The following is a 20486-nucleotide window of genomic DNA, read 5'->3' on the forward strand; positions in this document are numbered from 1 at the left end:
AGCTTGAGGAAACACTCGTCAATCCTATTAATCGAGCTTATTGGATCGTCGACTTGTAGGTTGTTGACTTTCTCTAACAGCGAACTAAACTTCACCATTGTACCAATAGCATCTCCTTCACGGAACTCTTCTTCGCTATCTAGCAGTGGACTGAAATGTGGACGCTGTGGCACTGTTTTGAAGACCTCCATTGATTCAAGGACTTTCCAAAGCTGTGACTTCTTTACAAATGGTAGAACCATTGTCGACTCTCTCGCTGGGGGAGTTTCCAAAACATCGACATGCTTTTCCACAACTGTATTAAGCCCTAGATCAGGAGTCCGAGAAACAGATTGCCCTGAGGAATAAGGTGAAAAGCAAAACACAAAACAATGAGAACCGAAAGCTAAAAGAGCACCAATTGTTTACAAGATGTGTCAGCACTTAATCCAGCCGTACCCGATGATGAATTTCCAGCGTGGATCCATGAAGCAAGAGGCCTATCATCCTCAGTCATATCGGTATGTTCAATAGTGGCAGCCTTTGAATTATTACCAGACACACCTACAATGTATTATGCCAAGAATGTTTTAAGATCGCAAAGAAACAAATGCCGCTTTACTTATCCATGAAAGTTAAGACAACATACCAGTCTTCTGCTTAGGCTCTGTGCTTATGAACTTGCGTGGCTGTCCTCTTTTCCTCTTATTAACACTCTCTCTGTTTTTCATCTCCTCAGGTGCCTGCGTAGAATCAATAGGATGAACGACCGGCAAAGTGGGATGTTTAACAGTTCGACTAACTAACTTTCACCTTCTCTTTAGCAGAATCATTTGTAGAGCTCTTTTGATTCTTCATTGCCTGAAGTTTCTTCTTTGGAGATGTTTTTCCTTGTGTTTTGACCGCTGCGGCTACGCCCAGGACTATCGATGGGTGAAAATCTTTTGCTAGAAACAGTAAATATGTAGAATCATTTCGAGACACAAACAACTTCCAATAAGACTAACCATCATATTTGTCAAGGTAAAGAATGATATAACACTTACGTGCTGCTATCTCCGGTTGGCTTGTGACTGGAGTGTTCTCATTCATCACAACATCAGTCATCCTACTCCCTAATTCTCCAGATAACTGCTGCAAGAAACACACAAAGTTAACAGTAATTACCCAATCTATGTCATTGGAGTAAGATTGCTTCAAGCAAGTTAAATTCACGACTGTTAAATTAGCGTGCAACTAGAGATAGAGAGGGACGGGCGGAAATATCTAACTCACAGCTGCAGTTACGGAGAGCGGTGTTTCACTCACAGTGACAGATGCTCTACCAGCCTCTGCAACATCTCCACTGGAAGAGGCAGGAAGAGGATTCTGCATATTCTGGATAGCACCACTAGAAGAGCGTGTCGCCCTCAAATTTTTTACTGAGGCCGAAGCATGCCTCTCTCTCAGGGCAGTTCGAACAGTTACCCTTATGCGGGTTGAACGAGCTGTTTCTTCAACTCCATGAGAACTCTCTTCGATATCATAAACCTAAAAATGGAACACAAAATGTTTTTTTTCTCACAAAATATGAACAAATGATTCAACAACATACAATAGTGTTTTATGTAAGAATCAACAACATACTTTTTCTTCTTTATGCCAAACTCCATCTTTCCACTCTATAGAAGGTCTTAACTGCAAGCGGCTAAACTCCTTACTCTCCTTGTTTGGCCCCAAAGCCACTGCGTATCTCTTCCCGAAAAGAACTTTACTAACAACACCCGGACACCATCCAGACTCAACAAGCGCATCCACATTTTCCATCAATTTGTAATCTCTTAAACCAATAGGCAGTGGTGAAGGTCGGATTTTGGAATAAGAAACGCTTATCTTGGTGCAATCGACCTCTTCATCGCTTAAAGTCTTCAACTTTACCAATAATGTCCCATCTTCATTCTCCTTAATGGCCATAGCCGGAGCCCAAACATCACCCAAATTGTGTACCTCGGTTCTGACTTCTACAGACTTTCCGGCACTAAAATCCGACTCAGTCAATTGCTTCATCCACAAAAATAACATCATTTGGTTAGATACCAATGAAACTAAGAGTTGAATCAAACGAAGAAGAAAAAATCAACACTTACTAGTTTCTCGTATCGAAACCATTCGTCATCTTTCCAAGTGAAATGCGGACGCAGATCCTTTCGTTGAAGCTCGATGACATCAGGTTGGAATCTGAGATACACCAAGAAACGCCAATTTCCCAGCACTTTAATCACCAAGCCAGACCACCAACCACCTTTATGAGCAGCGTCAACGACGTCACCTTCCTCAAAATCGACCTCTGGAAACGGATCCGGCGGCGGAACTGGACGCATCAAACGATGCACGGTGGTTTGGATTAACGGAGGAGAATAATCATCCTTGAGCAGAGGATCCAAGTGACGAACGGAGAGCTTCTTCCGCTTCGATTTAGCTAGAGTTTCTTCGAGAATGGCGCAGTACCAGACATTGCCAGTACCATACTCATACTCTTGAGAAGAGACTTCAATTTCAGAACCTTTAGAAACGGAGAGCTTCTCCTTTCTTCCCGTAGTTAACAACATGGTTTCTCTCAGAAAACCCAAAGCAACAATCACCAGAACCCTAGACCTAAGAAGAAGAGAGACGAAAGATAAAGTGAGCTATTTTTTTTGGTGGAAAGCTTGAAGAAATGGAGTATATGTAAAGATATTCTTTGTATTAGTATTAGTGTTAGTGTAGTGGAGATCTACTATAATTAACTTCTTCTTCTTTTTTCTTACAACGTATTTAATTATGATTCAATCGGGAATTGTGGCTGTTTGTATTAGTGCTGACTCCCACCCAATCAGATTTGTCGATTACTTATAAATTCAGATTTTCTAAACTGTCTTCTAAACGTTTGTAAAAACAATTTCATTACATTTTTTTTTAATATCATTTTCGCTTTTAGAATTGAGTCGTACTGTTTGAAATTTTGAATACTGTTTGAAATTTCAAATCCATCTCACGGGATTGGCCAATTGGGTGTGTCGATAAATTAATTTAGAAAATGCACAAGGCTAAAAAGAAATTGGAATATCCGCCTAAATTGGGCCCCATTTTATAAGCGTCTGAAACTCTGAATTATAGGATAAAAGAAAAAAGGAAAAAAAAACTCGTGAATTTATTAGAGCAAAGAACAAAGAGTATGAAATGATAAAGAGTTTGAGAAGAAAGAACAAAAGAGAGAGACGAAGAAGACAAGACTCTCCTCGATTAAAACCAAACCACACAATGCTCTCCTAAGCCTGCAATTAATCACACATTTGATTAAGTCTTTAACAATCAATATAAATAAATACTAAGCGTTTTTTAAACTTGGTATATATACCTTGTTTGCGATGTTGTTAGAGAGCCAGTCAAGTCCCTCATAAAGCCCTTCTCCGGAGGTAGCACATGTGCTCTGTATGTACCTGTTCAACAAACCCACCAAGGATTTATATCACTTCTTAGGCTTTCGATCGGGTATATAAAGAGATTTGGTTTAGTTTTCTTTGGCTCACCAGTGTCGTTGACGGAGAGAGTGAAGTCCAAGCTTGTCAGTTATCTCAGCGGCGTTCATCGCATTTGGAAGATCTTGCTTGTTAGCAAAGACCAGGAGCACAGCATCTCTCAACTCATCCTGCAACAGTCAAAAGGAAACAAAATGATGCCACTTGCTTCATTATGTAACACTAGGGAAGGAGATTTTTGTTCGAGTTTTACTTCGTTCAACATTCTGTGAAGCTCATCCCTGGCTTCCACAACACGGTCACGATCATTGCTGTCCACCACAAAGATAAGTCCCTGAGTGTTCTGGAAGTAGTGCCTCCACAATGGACGAATCTGGATGGGCAAGTGAAAAGAAAAATGTTATATTGGAATAATGTAAATATCATTTAGCAAAATGGGGCAGTTCATGGAGAATAAAAAAGTTAGCTATAGTAATTGTAGAATACTGGTAAAGGAATGTAATCACAATACCTTGTCTTGACCCCCGACATCCCACACAGTAAAGCTAATGTTCTTGTATTCCACAGTCTCCACATTGAAACCTAGCAAAACCCAGAATTGTCAGAGATGAAAATTCTTCAACAAGTACAAGTACATGCATGCCATATTGCACCTGTTTATTCAAGATCCAAACTAAAATTTTACCATAATCTACTAATCCAACCATGAGTCCATGATCCCTTGATATGAATGCATAACAATGTGTTTATTTCTCATAATTCGATGCAAGAAAGAGGATGCAAAGTTAGAAACTCACCAATGGTTGGGATCGTAGTCACAATCTCTCCAAGCTTGAGCTTGTACAGGATCGTAGTCTTACCAGCAGCATCGAGACCCACCATGAGGATACGCATCTCTTTCTTTGCAAAGAGCCTGCTGAACAACTTTCCGAAGGACAGCCCCATATTATCAAGCCTGTTTCAAAGTAATCACATAAAATCTTCAGTCTAAACGCATACTCAATTGCAGCATTCACGTAGATTCAACACCATCCATCACTTGAGAAAAAAAATCACAAAGCAAAGCAGTTTTGACGCAACCAGTACATCCTCTGGAACTCATTTGCAGCATTCACATAGATTCAATATCCATCACTTGAGAAACAATTACAAATCAAGGTAGTTTTGATGCATCCTAAGATTAAAAGTTCTCTCGGATCTCATTCGTATCATCAACTTCCGATAGAATCAACATGATCAACAAAAAGAGATCTAAATTCCGATCTGAAAAAGAGAAATCTAGATCACTTTAACGATCATGCAGATACAGATCTATCATCCCTAATGAAACGAATCACAAGAAATCATGTCACATCCATAACGAAATCAGGCGAATACACACAGATCTGGAGATGACGGACACCGATCGCGAGATAGATAATGGAAACAGTCGATCAAGTAAACAAATAGAGAAAGAGGGATACAGATTCGGTGATGAACGGAGACTTACCGGGAAAAAAACTACGCCGAAGAAGAAGACCTAGACTTAACACTGTCGCCGATGGTCGTCCAAAGAACAAGAAATGGTCTTCGAACGTGAGAGGAGGAATAGTGGAACACAACAATTCTCTACTTATGGCCAAAAAAAAATCACAATTCTCGCTTTTATAATTTAAGTATATAATTAAATATATTAGCTTTGTTAACAAATCGCGGGGATAGCTCAGTTGGGAGAGCGTCAGACTGAAGATCTGAAGGTCGCGTGTTCGATCCACGCTCACCGCAATTTTTTGTTATTTTTTTGCACTCAGCTAGTGGGCCTGGACTTTTTACACATACAATATTCGATGAGGCCCATTTAGTTTCGGCTTTGGCCCATATTAATCAAATAGATCGTGTGGTGTATTTTTTTAATAGCTCAACAAGTTCTGACAATCCTTAGAAAACATGGCCGATCGGATCTAGGGATTGATTTATTGCTTTTATAACATTGCTTTCAGATTATTAAACATTACTATAATGAAATAGTATTAACATATACATATTGACTTACAATTAAAATTTTTGACTTTCTAAGCCAAAGACAGTAGTACTATATATAAAAAGCTTAGATCTTGAATCTTGATTAAAATTTTATGAGTAGCAAAATAATTCAAAAGAAATGGATTCCGCTGTTTCCTCTCTACAATTCTTCTTCTTTATTTTATGTCTATCTCTTATGGTTTGCTCTAACTCTGAAATTAGTTCCAAGTCAAACAAGAAACGTATACTGATAAACTTCGGCGACTCTAACTCCGACACTGGAGGAGTTCTTGCTGGAGTAGGACTTCCTATCGGACTTCCTCATGGCATTACCTTCTTCCATAGAGGCACTGGTCGTCTCGGTGACGGTCGACTCATCGTTGACTTCTTCTGTGAGTCCCATTTCTTGTTTTTATATACGTTTTACGTTCATACATGTAATCTTACAAATTCGGTTTAAAAAAATTTGATATATGATTAGGTGAACATTTAAAGATGACATATCTGAGTCCATATTTGGATTCATTGTCACCAAATTTCAAAAGAGGAGTCAATTTCGCAGTCTCGGGAGCCACCGCTCTTCCAGTGTTTTCCTTCCCTCTTGCCATTCAAATCCGCCAATTCGTCCATTTCAAAAACCGTTCTCAAGAACTTATCTCTTCCGGTAATTATTATTCTGTCTCAAAATATACATCTCAAATTCATTACTCATAAAATATTTTCTCCTGTTGGTAGGGAGAAGAGATCTTATTGATGATAATGGATTTAAAAACGCATTGTACATGATCGATATTGGACAAAATGATCTTTTACTTGCTCTATACGATTCAAATTTAACCTATACACCCGTTGTCGAAAAAATTCCTTCCATGCTTCTCGAGATAAAGAAAGCCATACAGGTACTTTATTTCTTTCTCAAAATACTTTTATATTTTAACATATGAATAAACTGTTAGCCGCAACATTTCATCTCCATATATGATTATAATTTGTATGATAAATTAATAGCTAGAGCGTTAGGGATATTATTTTAACTAACTAAAAGCTTCATGGGGACAACTGTTTAGTTGACTCGTAAACCTTACCTGATACGGCTGACTTTTGTCATTTGGTATATTGTAATGAAGACCGTATATTTATACGGAGGGAGAAAGTTTTGGGTACACAACACAGGCCCATTGGGCTGTGCACCAAAAGAATTGGCGATTCATCCGCATAACGATTCGGATCTTGACCCGATTGGTTGTTTCCGGGTTCACAACGAAGTCGCAGAAGCTTTCAACAAAGGACTCTTTAGTCTCTGCAACGAACTGAGATCGCAGTTCAAAGACGCCACTCTCGTCTACGTTGATATTTACTCCATCAAATACAAACTCTCCGCCGATTTCAAACGATACGGTGCGTATCGATCGCATTAATAATAAATAAAATCAACCATTTTTTATTGTTATGAGAAATAAAAACCGGTTTTGTTCGGTTTATTTGGTTTATGTGGTTTCAGGATTTGTGGATCCGTTAATGGCTTGTTGTGGTTATGGAGGAAGGCCTAACAACTACGATCGAAAAGCAACGTGTGGTCAACCCGGTTCAACTATTTGTCGTGATGTAACCAAAGCAATTGTATGGGATGGGGTTCACTATACCGAAGCTGCTAACCGGGTTGTCGTTGATGCGGTTTTGACAAATCGGTACTCTTACCCAAAGATTCCCCTTGACCGGTTTTGGTAGTTCTAGTACAAGTCAATCTATTTAACCGGTTTTGTTAATAAAGTTTGTTTTTCAATATAATCAGAAATAGAATAAACGACCAATGTGTTTTATATATGCAAGGATCTTAGCCGTTCATTAACCTCACTAATCGGTCCAACTATTGATGGTACTAAAATGACAAATGATTACGCTATGAAGTGAATGTGAGAAGTCAAACTATTGAGCCATTATCACCATGTTTTCTGGCTTCATATTCTTACAAATTGAAATTCGAGTGTTGACATGAGAAATGATGAGAGAAAATGACCAACCACTTTTTCTATTTTGTCTTTCGCCTCTCACATATTTTTTTTTTTTGTTTCTCCCTCAATTATTATTGCTCGTTCATAATAGAAAAAAAGTCGTCCCCTAGACATCATTATTGTCGGAATTAATTTGACTGCAGTTCATATATTCACCAAGTATAGTTAAAGTGTGTTCGACTATTGTGAATTTGTGATGTCATTAATACACAATAGTGTATATTTATTATTGTGTTCGTTGTATCTGGTTTACTAATATCGTATGGGACGACAACTATACACAGTATATCATTTATTGGATTTGTAAATCTGGTACTATTTTCCTTTAAACGGTGTGTGTATAACGAAAGTTAGCCATTATTAGCATCTATGAAGTTAACTTGGCATTGTATTATTTGAAGTTCCAACATGCAAGAACCTCGTATTGATGGAATTGTAAAGTGAAAGCAAAGATTCCGCCCAGCAGCTTCTACATAAAATATATTGGGTAGATGAAAATAATTAAGCACATCATCAAAAAAGCATATATGTTTTGGTATAAAAATTTAGCTTTGTGAAAAAAAAACAAAAGACATAAAATGAGTGAAATGCATGATTGAATCTTTAATAATGTAGTTTTGTTATTTTGGCAATAATACGTAATGTTGAATAAATTAGACGATACTCAAAAAAGAACTAATATGAGTGAGTTTGGTGGACAACTTTTACAGAATCTGATGAATAATTAATATGAAAGTTGATCAAAGTATTAAAAACAAATTCAATAAGCAGTTTTGCTATTAGAGTAGTGTATATAGAGTCTGTTACAAGTTTTATACTTTTAAATTTTATTAAATTTCCGTAATGTGATTACTTCTTCTTTTATTGTTTTGCAGCTTATTGTTTGTTTTCGTATTTATTTTATTGCATTATCATATTTTATGTTGAAACTATATATTCTTAAATCGGCTCTACCTCACTTGGCTCGACAAACAGTACCAGACCGGTCTATAGTTGAATCGGCTTAATTAAACTCGATACTCAATATGTAGTCCCGATGTCAAAATATTAGATGCAACATGACTAAAATACAAATAGACCACCGACTATTGTTAACCGGAAGCTGGCCAATGGAGAACGGGAACCGGTTCGCTATGTTAAGATGAGTGATGTCTGACTGACCGGCTAGATACACTGTTGATTTTTCCATGCTGATCTTAAGGCCCGATCGCTTGGCAAACTCATCAAACACCTCCACTATTCCTTCTAGAGATCGAACTTTTCCATCAGATAGTACCATAAGATCATCGGCGAAGCTTAAGTGGGTCAGCCCCATACTCTTACATCTCGGATGATAGCCAAATTTTTTTGCACCTGCTGCCTTATCCAACATTTTCGAGAGAACATCCATACTTATAACAAACAAATATGGGGAAAGAGCGCACCCTTGTCGTAAACCTCTTGAACTCTGAAAATAACCCGCTAATTCTCCATTAACTTGGACTGAAAAAGAAGCTGTTGTGATGCAAAGCGTAATCCAGTGAATAAATTCTTGTGGGAAATTCAGAGCTGTGAGGACATTTCGTATGAAGCACCATTGAACTAAATCGAAAGCTTTCGAAATATCGATTTTTATAGCACACCGACTAGAGGTAGAATCCTTGTGGTAATCTTTGACCAACTCCGTAGCAAGCAATAGATTCTCTATCAGCAACCTGTCTTTCACAAACGCAGATTGATTCCCCGCAAGAAACTTAGGAAGTACTGTTTTAAGACGGTTTGCGATGATCTTCGAAATAACTTTATAAATCACGTTACAACATGAGATTGGTCGATAGTCCCTCATTTCTCGAGCCTCTGTTTTCTTGGGTATAAGCGCAAGAATAGTGGAATTGATACCTTTAGGTAGGAATCCTTTTGTGAAAAAAGATTGGATGGCCAATGTGAACTCTTTTCCAATTATCTCCCATGCTGCCTTGTAGAATTCAGAGGTATAGCCATCGGGGCCAGGAGCTTTGTCATTTGGCATTAAGAACATAACTTTCTTAATCTCCTCATCCGTGACTGTGCGAATTAGACTTTGTTGATCCACTGCCGAGCATCAAAATGGTAGCAGTTGTTGAAGATCAATGATCGTGATACCCTCGTAATCGTTGGGAATCAGCTGCAAAAACTCACGGAAAAAACGCTCAGCCTCTGCTTTTATTTCCTCCTTCTTTACTTTAACCGTTCCATCGTTACTTAAGATCTCCCGAATTGTGTTTTGTGCTTCCCGTGTAGCTACAGCTCTGTGAAATGCCTTTGTATTCTTGTCACCTACGTGCAGCCAATGTAGTTTTGACTTCTGTTTAAGAAATTTTTCCTCCAAATCTGATACATGGTCCCATCTAGCATAAGCTTCGTTTTCTTCTACCATGGCTTGCGGAGAAGGGTTTGTTAAGTTCACCTGCTGCTTTTGACAGAGAGTTTCATACGCCTCTTTGGACTTTTTGATCAAGTTTCCCAAACGATCACGCGCCAAGCTTCTGATTTTGGCTTTAATCCCTTTAGTTTTTTTGAGAAGCGAAAGAGAGAGGAGGTGGATGAGAATATAGGCTCTGTTTCTTTCCAATAGGCGTCAACCATTGGTTTAAAATCCTCCATGTCAGTGAGTGCGTTCACAAATTTAAAAGGCTTTGGACCTTTTACTTTGCTTCCCGCTGCACACAATTTAAACTAATCCGACACCGCAAGTGATCCGAAACACCTCCAGCTTCGAATACACTATACGACTGAGGGAAAGCTTGCGTCCAGCCATCATTGATCAGAACCCGATCAAGTTTCTTCATGATTAAATCGTTTTCCCGTTTATTGCACCATGTGTAAAGTTGCCCTTGAGCTGCCATGTCCGAAATTGAACAGTAGCTCACCACTTGCTGAAAATCTCGCATTCCCGTCGTTACCATGGGGTTGTCTAACCCATGCGAGTGCTCTTCTATGTCTAGAGTCTCATTAAAGTTTCCAAATATGATCCAAGGTTTACGCCTAATAATAGGAGAGTCATAATGATCTTTCAGCTCTGTCCATAACTCTTTTCTCTCCTCCGCCGAATTAGAGGCATAAACAAAAGAGCAGAAAAACTCTTCCTCTTGATCCTCTAACTTCACAGAACATGTTATCAGTTGACCGCTTTTATAAAAGGGACTTAACCGTACATTCTTTTTCCAAATAACCCAAATACGACCACGTCCATTGTGTTCATAATTTTATTAACACTGACCAATCTTTGAACAACTTACTCCCCAATCTCACTGCCTTTCTTTCCTTGACCCTCGTTTCAATCAAACAACAAAACTGAAAATCATTCTCCTCCACCCACTTCTTGATAACGGAATGTTTTGAAGATTTGTTTAAGCCGCGAACATTCCAGAAGAAACCTGACATTAACGACGAGAGGGGGGGGGGTTCTTCTTACTCTGATCTTTAGGGAGACCCCTAGTTGATTGAGTTGAAGACATTGAAACAGCTTTATGCGCCGTCTTTGAGTCTCTAGGTAAGGATGGACGCAGTGGTAATTCTGGCTTACGCGGCTTTGTTACCCCTCCATTATCCTCTCTGTTTTCCTCTGTTTGATCCCCTGGTTTACTCGAGACTCTCGTATCTCCAGCATCAGAATCCTCATTCTGTCCCTCCTCTAATGCCTCATTCTCTCCTAGTACTGAGTAAGAATTTGTTAGAATGGAGACTTCTCCAAACTTTAAACCCTCTTTACTCCTGAACGGGCTTTTACTTGACCTTGGGGTTATCCATCCCTCCTCTTTATCCTCACCATCTGAACCTACCTTCTCTGATACTTCCTCTCCCTTTTCTCCAACACAAACCCAAGTTTCAGCAACATTATTTACCCCGGTAAGCTCCGCAGGTGAAGCTTCGGCGTTTCCTTTCTTCCCTGGAGAAACAGCCTTGTTAACTGTCCTTATTTCTTCTGTGACTTTCATGCTAGAATCCAGCTTCCCTGGAGATTTAGGCGCAGCAGCTAGACAATTTTTATACAAATGTCCCCATTTTTGGCAGCAGGTGCACCGTGGAGGTAACCATGGATAGGCGTACTTGACCACATAGTCCAACTCACCTTCTTCCTCGCCTGTGAATGTGTACTCTGTTGGTAAGCTCTTGGTTAAATCTGCTTCTACTAAAATTTGTGCTTCGTCGAAACTAACACAAGCTTCTGTTTTTGGATGCAATCTCTTAGGTTCCCCCACGGCACTGGCCAAAAACTCCAGTCCTTTATCAGTGAACATCGACGGAGGGATATTCGTTAGAGTGATCCAAAGTGGCATTGTCTTCATCGCTGGCTGTGCTTCTTCCTTAAAAGGAGTCCATTTGGCAACGATCATCGGAATGTCCATTATGTTCCACATCCCTCTGTTCAAGATTCGGTGGCGCATACCCTCATTTCTAATACGGAACTTTACCGTTGATTCATCAACTTCGAAGACATCAATCAACGAAGACCGATCTCCCAATCTCCAGATCTTGTTCACAATCATGTGAATTTTCCCCTAAGAAGTTATGTTTAGAATCAAATTGTTAGGAGTTGATTATTGGTAGAACCTGTTTTTAAGTACTATTATAATAATATAATGAAGTAATTGACCAACCAGACGCTGCCACGTCAATCCCACATCCGGGTGTAAACATACATCCCAGTTTTGTGTCTTAGACAAATTTTGCATTATTTCTGTATTTTAAAATAGATACGCCCCACGCAAGGATGCACCGTTGCGTTTGCTCTTATCTTTACTAGCGACTTGCATTAACCACCTCCGGTTTCTGACCACAAAGGAGAATAATATAAGTAGGGTTGGTTTTTACAATGTGTCTCAGCATAAAATCCCTGACACACCAACTCATTTTCTCCTCCTTTTTTTTTTTTTTTTTTTTCCTGGGTAGACTAATCCCTGTGGGAAGTGCAGCCCATGGATTGACCCTCGCTCCGGATATTCAAATGGGCCGAAAGCAAGAGCCCATATCCATGTGGGTGTCCAGAAACAATGTGTTGGATTTTCACGCAGCAGGTGGATCGAACTTGAGACGTGTTGGCGCCTCAAGCCCGTCTCATTACTACTAGGCCACAAGGTCCTGGACTCATTTCCTAAGGTTGGAAAAAAACCATCATCACCATTTATGAAGATAAGTTCACCAAGACTCCAAAGGGATGTGATATTTCAAACCAAACTAATCATTTTAATGGATCACCCAGCCGTTTGGTAAAAAAAATATATATATCTATATATATAAGTCTTGTTCACATTGGATTATAGAAGGGAAGAAACAAATTAATATTGCTAAAAGAAAATAAAGGGTAAATGAAAGACATATAAACTAGACTAATCAACTCTCTTTTTCTCCTTTTGTCACCTCCTCTTGCTTGATTCGTTTATCATGTCTCAACACATTTAATCATATAGATGCCTTCCTAATCGCTTTGTTCTTTACGTTTGCCTCCTTTATGTTGATTGATTTTCACTATATTTGGAACATAAGAGCACGCATGTGGCCAACCGTTTTTGTTTGCGGGTTCTCCAAGCTCCAACTTCCTCAAGCATCCAGCCTCCCCAATGATTTTAATAGTATCGTGATTAAGAGTAAGGTCGCATTTTATTTTCCTTACTTTAATAAAAACCACAGCAACTTTTTTCTCCTCGTCAATAAAGAAACTCTTATATCAAAACCTCAGGTCAAAGATTTGCATATGCATTGTGAAGAAATTGCTCCACGACGTACTGTTGGCATCAATCTTATTCGTAATCCATATCTCCACATTATATGTTTCGCTTTTCAGAAATAAAGCCGCGATCTTTTCTTCTCTAACCGAAGATAGTGAAGCAAATTCTTCATCCCAATCCCTAAACGGCAGAGGGAGAAGCGGTCCAAATCTCTCTCTTGTAAAATCAAACCAAATTATATGATCAATGGGTGCAGCGCCCTGTTCTAAAAATCCCCGCCTAGCCCCGATTACTCCCCGCTTAATCGCTAGGCCCACCCTCTCCGCCTCGATTAATGACTAATCCCCTAAAAAATCAGTAACCCGATTATTCTCCGTCTAATCCGATTATTTCCCGCCTAATCCGATTATTTCCCGCCTAATCTTACGTACCCCGATTATTTTTTAGATTACAAGTATAAAAAAAACATTTTATTTTTGTTATTCAATCATTTGAATTGGGAGTTTGTGATGTTTTACATAACTTGTGTTCAAATTTTAATAAAAATCATAAAAATTTGTTTTTACTGTAATTTTGAAAACAATATTGAATTAATATATTTTAAAAATATTAAAATAACCCTAAAACTAATCCCCGATTAATCCCCGATTTTAATCCGATTTTCCGATTAATCGCTAGGCCCATGCCGAACGCCCGACTAGCGCCTAGCGATTTTTCAAACAAGGGTGCAGCGTAGTTATTCCGTACTACAACACCCCAATAAGTGTTTCCTTTAAGAGTAAGGCCACAGCCGGACAGTATATGCCAATGTAGAGAGATATCAAGAGTAGTCCATAAATCAGAATCAAAATTGTAGATTTCATACCGTAAAGCGGAATCTATGGGGTAAAAGGTGAAATCATCTATAAACCTCAAGATTTTGTTATCCATCTCGTTTGCCCCAAATACGGAGGTGTGGATTTTTGAAGATCCTTCACTAACAACTACTAAGAAAATTTATAAGTTCGTTGTTATTCAAAACGCTGTTATTCATCAATAAAGATTAATTACCATTTTCTTAGGATATCTCTATGTAGTTTGCTAACACAAAGCTATTGGAGTCGATCTCTGAAATATATATCTTGGGGACAATTTTTATAGAAAATCGTTTATCAAAAAAAGATTTGATACACCAAGTATACGTCTATCTACTTACACTTGTAAAAATGAGAATAATTTTTCCGATTAAGATCTTTTGGCCATTGTGGAATATGACAAATATTTGTATTATTCCCAAGAAAGAAAAACAGACTCGTATAACGAAATTTATGACAAATTTCTATTTCAACTTTTCTGAAATAGAATTTCCAAAAGCTTTGGTTATATTAGTTGAGCCTTTGTCTAAAATCTTAGTCACATCACAAGTATGTTTAACAATGTCCAAAGGTATGTCTTCATCAAAAGAAATTTAGAACAACTTTCATCAGTTTAATCATGTTTAATGTTTTCAAATATTTTGATATCTTAAGTTTTGTAGGTTTTCAATTCAATATCAGCTATAAAAAAGTGGATTGGTCCATGTCTATTCACTAAGCGCATTCTCCATCATTCAACGTTGCTACCTCTTCAGCCTTGTCCTCGCACTCTATTTTTGGCAGAAATAAATTAAATACAAACATCATTTTACACATAATCTCCAAAAAATGATAAAAAGCACAAATGTTAATAAAAGATATGTGACAATAGTTAATTCAACACGACTCCTTATACAACATTTCTGTTTTTATCATAAAATTTGGAGATGCTTTCAAAATCTATGTATGACGACTTATCTACCAATTTATATCGCGACTTTGAAAATTACTATAACTTTGATACATGAAGGGTAATCCTACTGAATAAATTTCATTAGCAATGCACTTTGAGGAAATATAAGCACTAACACTTTCTCTGGCTGCAGAAACTTTTTATTAGTGAAAATCTAACTAGGAAAAATACAAATACTTATTTGAGATGTACGACATATTCTGACTAGGAAAAAAACCCTAGACTTTGTAAATTGAGACTAATCAACTCTCGTCTAACATGTTTTGATCATATTGATGTCTTTCCTAATCGCTTTGTTCTTTCCTTTTGCCTTCTTTATGTAGCTTGATTTGCACTATACTTGGAACATAAGAGCACACAAGTGGCAAACACTTTTTTTCTGTGGGTTCTCCAAGCTCCACTTTCCTCAAGCATCCAGCCTCTCCAATGATATGAATAGTATCGCATAGATTTTTTCCTTCTTTGTCAAAAACAACAGCAACTTGTTTCTCCTCCTCAATGAAGAAACTCTTAAGCCTATAGCCAATACATGATGGCATATTCGTTGTGAAGAAATTGCTCCAAGAGACATTTTCGGTCTCAATCTTAGTCGTAATCCATATCTCAATTTTATATGTTCCCCTTTCTTGAAAGAAAGCCGCGATCTTCTCGTCTCTAACTGAAGATAGAGAAACACATTGTGCCTTCCAATCCCTAAACGGCAGAGGAAGAGGCAGAAACGGTCCAAATCTCTCACTTGTAAAATCAAAACAGATTATATGTTTAATGTGTGCCTTTGCGTTCCGTTCTACAACGCCCCAGTAAGTGTTTCCCTTGAGAGAAATGCCATGGTGGGACAATATACGCCAGTGTGGAAAGACATCAAGAGTAGTCCATAAATCGGAATCAAAATCGTAGATTTCATACCGTAAAGCAGGGTTCTTCGGGTAACGGTTGAAATCATCTATAAACCTCAAGATTTTAGGGCTACGACAAGATTTTCTTTTGCGATTATTTTTGTATCCTAGAGCGTACTTGTAAAAATCTCGTCCTTTCCCTCCACTAGCGTGGTAATACTTTCTGGTTTGGATCCATCTCGTTTGCCCCAAATACGGATTCCAAACAACAACCTTAGTATCATCATCTTTCAAGATGCATAACAATAAACCCTCACAATGAAAGACTTGATAAATTTTGACTTGTTCTGAATCTTGTAGGCACGTAAGTTTATCTAGAGACTCTGTGGATGGATTTTCATTGAGGACAATGCCCATTAAATAAACATTGTAATCCATCATCATGATCATCCGAGTTTGACCTAATTCCCTAGCTGCTTGTTCTTGTTTGCCAATGTGCATCTTCGTAAAGCTCCGGCTTTTGAACAAATCGTTCCACTTTTTGCAAGTTAATCGCACTCCTCTCATAGATTTCAAAGGAACCTTAGAGATAATCTCCTCTACTAAATCCGTTGGAAGATTTGACATCGTTATTGTCATTGTTTCAACTTGAGAAACCCTTTACCAGTGCCTTGCGACTTATAAATGAAGATAAGAAACCCTAAATTAAGTTCGGCCAGTTAAAGGGTTCAAAAATCTAGTTGGGCTTTTACTAATGTCCAGCTTAACAATTGGATACATCAAATATACGTATCTCTTCGGCCTATACTTGCTCTGCGACGAATTCAACTTTTTTATTTACCCACAACCACCTGTTTAGTTGGGCTTGCTGGACTCAAATAATGTATTCATATTTGTATCAACAAATAATGTATTCTTATTATTTTCATTTTTAGTGAATTAAATGTAAACTCAATAAAGTTCGCTGTCAAAGACTAAAGAATAATTTACCAAGGTTATTCTAAACTCAATAAGCCTTTGAGCCAGCTCAACTAATTTCTGATAATTCTTATAGCCGAGGAGATATTTCACGGTTTACGTAAAAATAAATCACACATACGTAAATTCATGGCTATCAAATCAGATATAAGTAAAGCGTATGATATGATAGAATAGTCTTTGAACATCATATCTTTTTAAGAAAATTAGTTTTGTGAAACAATAGATAATATGAATAGTTTACTGTGTAAAATCAGTTCGGTATCCTTATGCCCTTAAAGTGTGGACGGAATTGGCAAGAGGGATCCTTAAGGATAAATTCTCTGCGAACTGGAGGGAGATTCTGAAACTGTCTTGTGATACAAACCTAGACAAGACTCAAGGCTTTATCTTACGGTATGTACTTCAGAACACAATACATTCTATTTGGCAAGAAAGGAATGCTCGAAGACATGGGGAACAACCGTCACCGGAAGAGAAGCTGGTTAAAATGATAGACAAGAACGTCCGAAATCGTTTGAGTACGATCCGAATGGGAGGCGACACAAGATATGCAGCGGGCATACAAGTCTGGTTTGCCACAAGGAATTTTCACGAATAATTCTTTCAGTTTTGCTCTATGTGTTTATTAAAAACAGTCTGCATTAAGCTGTAACAAACGTTATTTTCTTTTTGAATATAATTTAACATTAAATTAAAAAAAAATCAGTTTGGTATAAGGTACTAATTAATGGCCGCTCTAGGAAACATATTTCCAAATGGAAGACTTCAACATGATTATTCATTATCATCTTATCTATTTATTATTTGACGGAAGCATTAATAGCAAATATTCGAAAAGCAGAGAGGTAATATCCCTTAGGGAACTAAAAGTTGTGAGGAGATATCCACTAATCCCTCATCTTCTATTTGTGGATTGTAAAATATATTTCTATTTTATATATGATTTTTTATTATTTATTCTTTTTGGTCAAAACATATATAATTATTTCCTTTTATTCCAGATTTTCTTTGACTAGTTACATATACAGTACTATATTTTTGTCTTCTTTGAGGAATAATAATTAAGTTTTCTTTTTTATAGAGTTGTTTCCAAATTTCTTTATTTACCTATATACTATGTCATTTGTTTAAAATGAGACATTTTAAAAAATTTCATTTCTTAAGGTAAAGTTTGATTCTATATTAAACTGTAGTGGATTCGCTAAAAACAAATTTCCAACTTTTCTAAAATAGAAATTTCTAAAAATTTGGTTATATATATTAGATGAGACTTTGTCTAAAATTTGAGTCGCATCAGAATGGATCTCGATGTATGCTAAACAGTGGCCAAAGGTATGTCTTCATGAAAAGAAGTTTAGAACAAATTTCATCAATATAATCATGTTTAATGTTTTCAATTATTTTGATCTCTTAAGTTTTGTAGGTTTGCAATACAAAATCAACTAGAAAAGAGTGGATTGGTTCATATCATTTAAATCTGTAATTGTCTATTCACTTAGGACATTCCCAATCATTCAGCGTTGCTACCTCTTCAGCCTTCTCCTCGTACTCTACTTTTTGTCAAAAATAAATACACATCATTTTACACATAGGTTCCAGACAATGATAACAGAAAACGAGACACAAAGCACAAATGATAATGAAAGATATGTTACAATAGTTAACCCAACACAACTCCTTATCAAACATGTCTGCTTTGGTATCTCGTTTTTTATCATTAATTTTGGACACTATGTGTAGAGTGATTAGTATATTTGTTCTATCCAAAAAAGTAAGATACGAAGATAATGCATAAGAGGTCGTAACGTGGAATTATTGGATTTGTTCTCAGTGGTGTGGCAATTGCAATTGCAATGGAGGTGATTTCAAGATCTACGTAAATGTTTTTCATTTAAACGTAGTTAATCAAGAAGTTTAGAACGCATGTACAGAAGTTTTAAGCTTCTAAGGATTCTGCGTTTTTTTTTTTCCAAGCAAGAAAAGAACCCACAATTTTCCTAGAATATAGGAACACAACTAACACATGTACAATTAGATTTTTTTCTAATTATCTATAAGTTATGCCCATAATTAAAGAAAAATCAATGGTAAATGCTACTAACCAGTAACCACAACCTAGCTTATGAGATTATATAAGTTACAGGTTGAGTCGGGAAAATTTTGCTTGTTAAAAAAATCTAACTTATTACAGTTACACCTACAAAGATTTGACAAGTATGAGGTGTAAATATAAACTTAAACCAAGAGTCGGATGCCAACAAGCGTTATAAATTTGAAACATCAAATAAAATAAAATAATAATTTAAACATAACTTAGAGCATTTTTCTTATACTGTAAATCAAACTTTTTTTTTTCTTAAAACAAATTTTGTGAATTGTAACATAGTGATTTCTCTGAGTAACAAAAACAATATTCAATTTTCAAATCTGAATATTGCATATATATATATATATATATATATCAATAAATAAAGAGACTGTCGAATTCTTTTCCATTTAGTTTTATTTCTGTCAAATTTCATATATATTAATAAAATCATTTCAATTCAAATGTTTTAAAAAGAAGATTTTATAAATTAAATATTTGTGCATAATTTTATTTATACCATTAATTTACCTTTTTTGGTTATGATTTTCATTTAATAAAAAATGATTATTCAAAAACTACTTTGACAAAAAATAAAAAGTTATGGGTAGTGTAATAAAATTTGGTAATAAATTACATTACCAAACCTACTTTAATAGTAACATAAATTAGGTAATAGTAATGAAAAACAGAAACAAAAAAACAATTTTAATAAAGTAATTATCTCATGGGTATCAATTTTTTTTTAATTGGTAAAAAATCACATCCTTCTAAATATCTTTACTAGCTTGTACATATTTTCTTTTATATAACTCAAGTGATTTTAAAAGGTTTTCTAGGCCCAAAGACTAATCCTTAGATCCGGGGAAACCATTTTAGAATTCGAACTCCAGTGGCCAATGCTACTCGAACCCAGGTGGCGGAGACTTTTCTCTTCTTTACCACTGGACCAAGGTGACTTGGTTAGCTTGCAGATATTTTTCATGCGAATATCGTCGACTTAATATAAAACTTGCGACTAGAATTTCCCATTGATCAGAAGTATTCTTTCGTGTTATGAAGAGGACATCCGCAACTTAAAACAAGTAAGCTTGGTGCTAAAGATACTTGAGTGTGGCTCCCAACAACTTCTGGTATATACTCCGCAAAATCATGTTATCATGAAGCCATTCTTGAGGACTCTGTGGAGAATGATCCACCAAATTCCAATCATACCAGTGAGTTTAAATGGAGAGAATCTGGTCCATCAAGTGCTCTCCAAAGACAAAAATCCTTATATGGAAAATGGCTCAGAATACCTTACCTGTCGGAGAAAACCTCCTCCATAGAAAAATCTGTACCTCGGCTGTTTGCCCTCATTGTGGAGAAAAAGAATCAACAACTCACATGCTCTTCCTTTGCCCCTTTTCTTTCCAAATCTGGAATGCAACTCCTTTCACCCGCGGCTTAAATCTATCATGAATTTCCTCTCCTCAGGAGGGCATCACATTGGTCAATAAACTTGTTTGCCTTCCCCTTTTAGGTATCGGAGATGGCCCCCTGGCGCCGTGGATCATCTGGGCAATTTGGTCAGCTATGAACTAGCTGATTATGGAAAATTT

The 20486-nt window shown here is 36.9% G+C and overlaps 4 protein-coding genes and 1 non-coding gene across 5 annotated transcripts in view; 2 read left to right on the forward strand and 3 right to left on the reverse strand.

The window, feature by feature from the left end:
* LOC110224259 (DUF724 domain-containing protein 7-like) overlaps positions 1–2686 on the reverse strand; it is a 3325-nt gene extending 639 nt beyond the window's left edge. The window contains exons 1-8 of the mRNA XM_021010218.1: positions 2106–2686; positions 1606–2019; positions 1255–1509; positions 1026–1113; positions 793–926; positions 629–722; positions 439–543; positions 1–337 (exon numbers count right to left, since the gene is read on the reverse strand). Of these exons, the coding sequence (XP_020865877.1) occupies positions 1–337; positions 439–543; positions 629–722; positions 793–926; positions 1026–1113; positions 1255–1509; positions 1606–2019; positions 2106–2567 (1889 nt within the window). The 5' untranslated portion in view covers positions 2568–2686. The remainder of the gene's footprint in view (positions 338–438; positions 544–628; positions 723–792; positions 927–1025; positions 1114–1254; positions 1510–1605; positions 2020–2105) is intronic.
* A 363-nt stretch (positions 2687–3049) lies between these two features.
* On the reverse strand, positions 3050–5073 carry LOC9323060 (ADP-ribosylation factor 1). Its single transcript, XM_021010217.1, has 7 exons — positions 4966–5073; positions 4274–4431; positions 3988–4058; positions 3730–3849; positions 3528–3646; positions 3356–3437; positions 3050–3272 (listed from the first exon to the last, which is right to left on the reverse strand). The coding sequence occupies exons 2-7, from the start codon at positions 4419–4421 to the stop codon at positions 3267–3269; spliced, it is 546 nt and encodes a 181-aa protein (XP_020865876.1). The 5' UTR covers positions 4422–4431; positions 4966–5073; the 3' UTR covers positions 3050–3266.
* Positions 5074–5145: 72 nt separating this feature from the next.
* On the forward strand, positions 5146–7371 carry LOC9324533 (GDSL esterase/lipase At3g62280). Its single transcript, XM_002886949.2, has 5 exons — positions 5146–5869; positions 5959–6141; positions 6213–6376; positions 6605–6875; positions 6979–7371. Exons 1-5 carry the CDS (start codon positions 5617–5619, stop codon positions 7203–7205), a joined length of 1098 nt encoding a protein of 365 aa, XP_002886995.1. The 5' UTR covers positions 5146–5616; the 3' UTR covers positions 7206–7371.
* Positions 5168–5240, forward strand: TRNAF-GAA. The gene has a single exon. It is a non-coding gene; the product is annotated as a tRNA-Phe (tRNA).
* A 7824-nt stretch (positions 7372–15195) lies between the features above and the next one.
* Positions 15196–16457, reverse strand: LOC9323061 (peroxiredoxin-2A). The gene has a single exon (XM_002888424.2). The coding sequence runs from the start codon at positions 16455–16457 to the stop codon at positions 15267–15269; it is 1191 nt and encodes a 396-aa protein (XP_002888470.1). The 3' UTR covers positions 15196–15266.
* Between the last annotated feature and the right edge of the window lie 4029 nt (positions 16458–20486).

The sequence above is a fragment of the Arabidopsis lyrata genome (assembly GCF_000004255.2).
Source record: "Arabidopsis lyrata subsp. lyrata unplaced genomic scaffold ARALYscaffold_2, whole genome shotgun sequence".
Classification (NCBI taxonomy): Eukaryota; Viridiplantae; Streptophyta; class Magnoliopsida; order Brassicales; family Brassicaceae; genus Arabidopsis; species Arabidopsis lyrata.

What these genes read in the sequence shown, in the direction of transcription:
- LOC9324533 (XM_002886949.2), top strand. Translation starts at nt 5,617, where the DNA reads ATGGATTCCGCTGTTTCCTCTCTACAATTCTTCTTCTTTATTTTATGT. An exon ending in ACTCATCGTTGACTTCTTCT is followed by an intron (nt 5,870 to 5,958) that starts GTGAGTCCCATT and finishes ATATATGATTAG; the next exon opens with GTGAACATTTAAAGATGACA. An exon ending in TCAAGAACTTATCTCTTCCG is followed by an intron (nt 6,142 to 6,212) that starts GTAATTATTATT and finishes TCCTGTTGGTAG; the next exon opens with GGAGAAGAGATCTTATTGAT.
- LOC9323060 (XM_021010217.1), bottom strand. Translation starts at nt 4,421, where the DNA reads ATGGGGCTGTCCTTCGGAAAGTTGTTCAGCAGGCTCTTTGCAAAGAAA. An exon ending in TTCACAGAATGTTGAACGAA is followed by an intron (nt 3,647 to 3,729) that starts GTAAAACTCGAA and finishes TGACTGTTGCAG; the next exon opens with GATGAGTTGAGAGATGCTGT. An exon ending in TCTCTCCGTCAACGACACTG is followed by an intron (nt 3,438 to 3,527) that starts GTGAGCCAAAGA and finishes TTTGTTGAACAG; the next exon opens with GTACATACAGAGCACATGTG.
- LOC9323061 (XM_002888424.2), bottom strand. Translation starts at nt 16,457, where the DNA reads ATGACAATAACGATGTCAAATCTTCCAACGGATTTAGTAGAGGAGATT.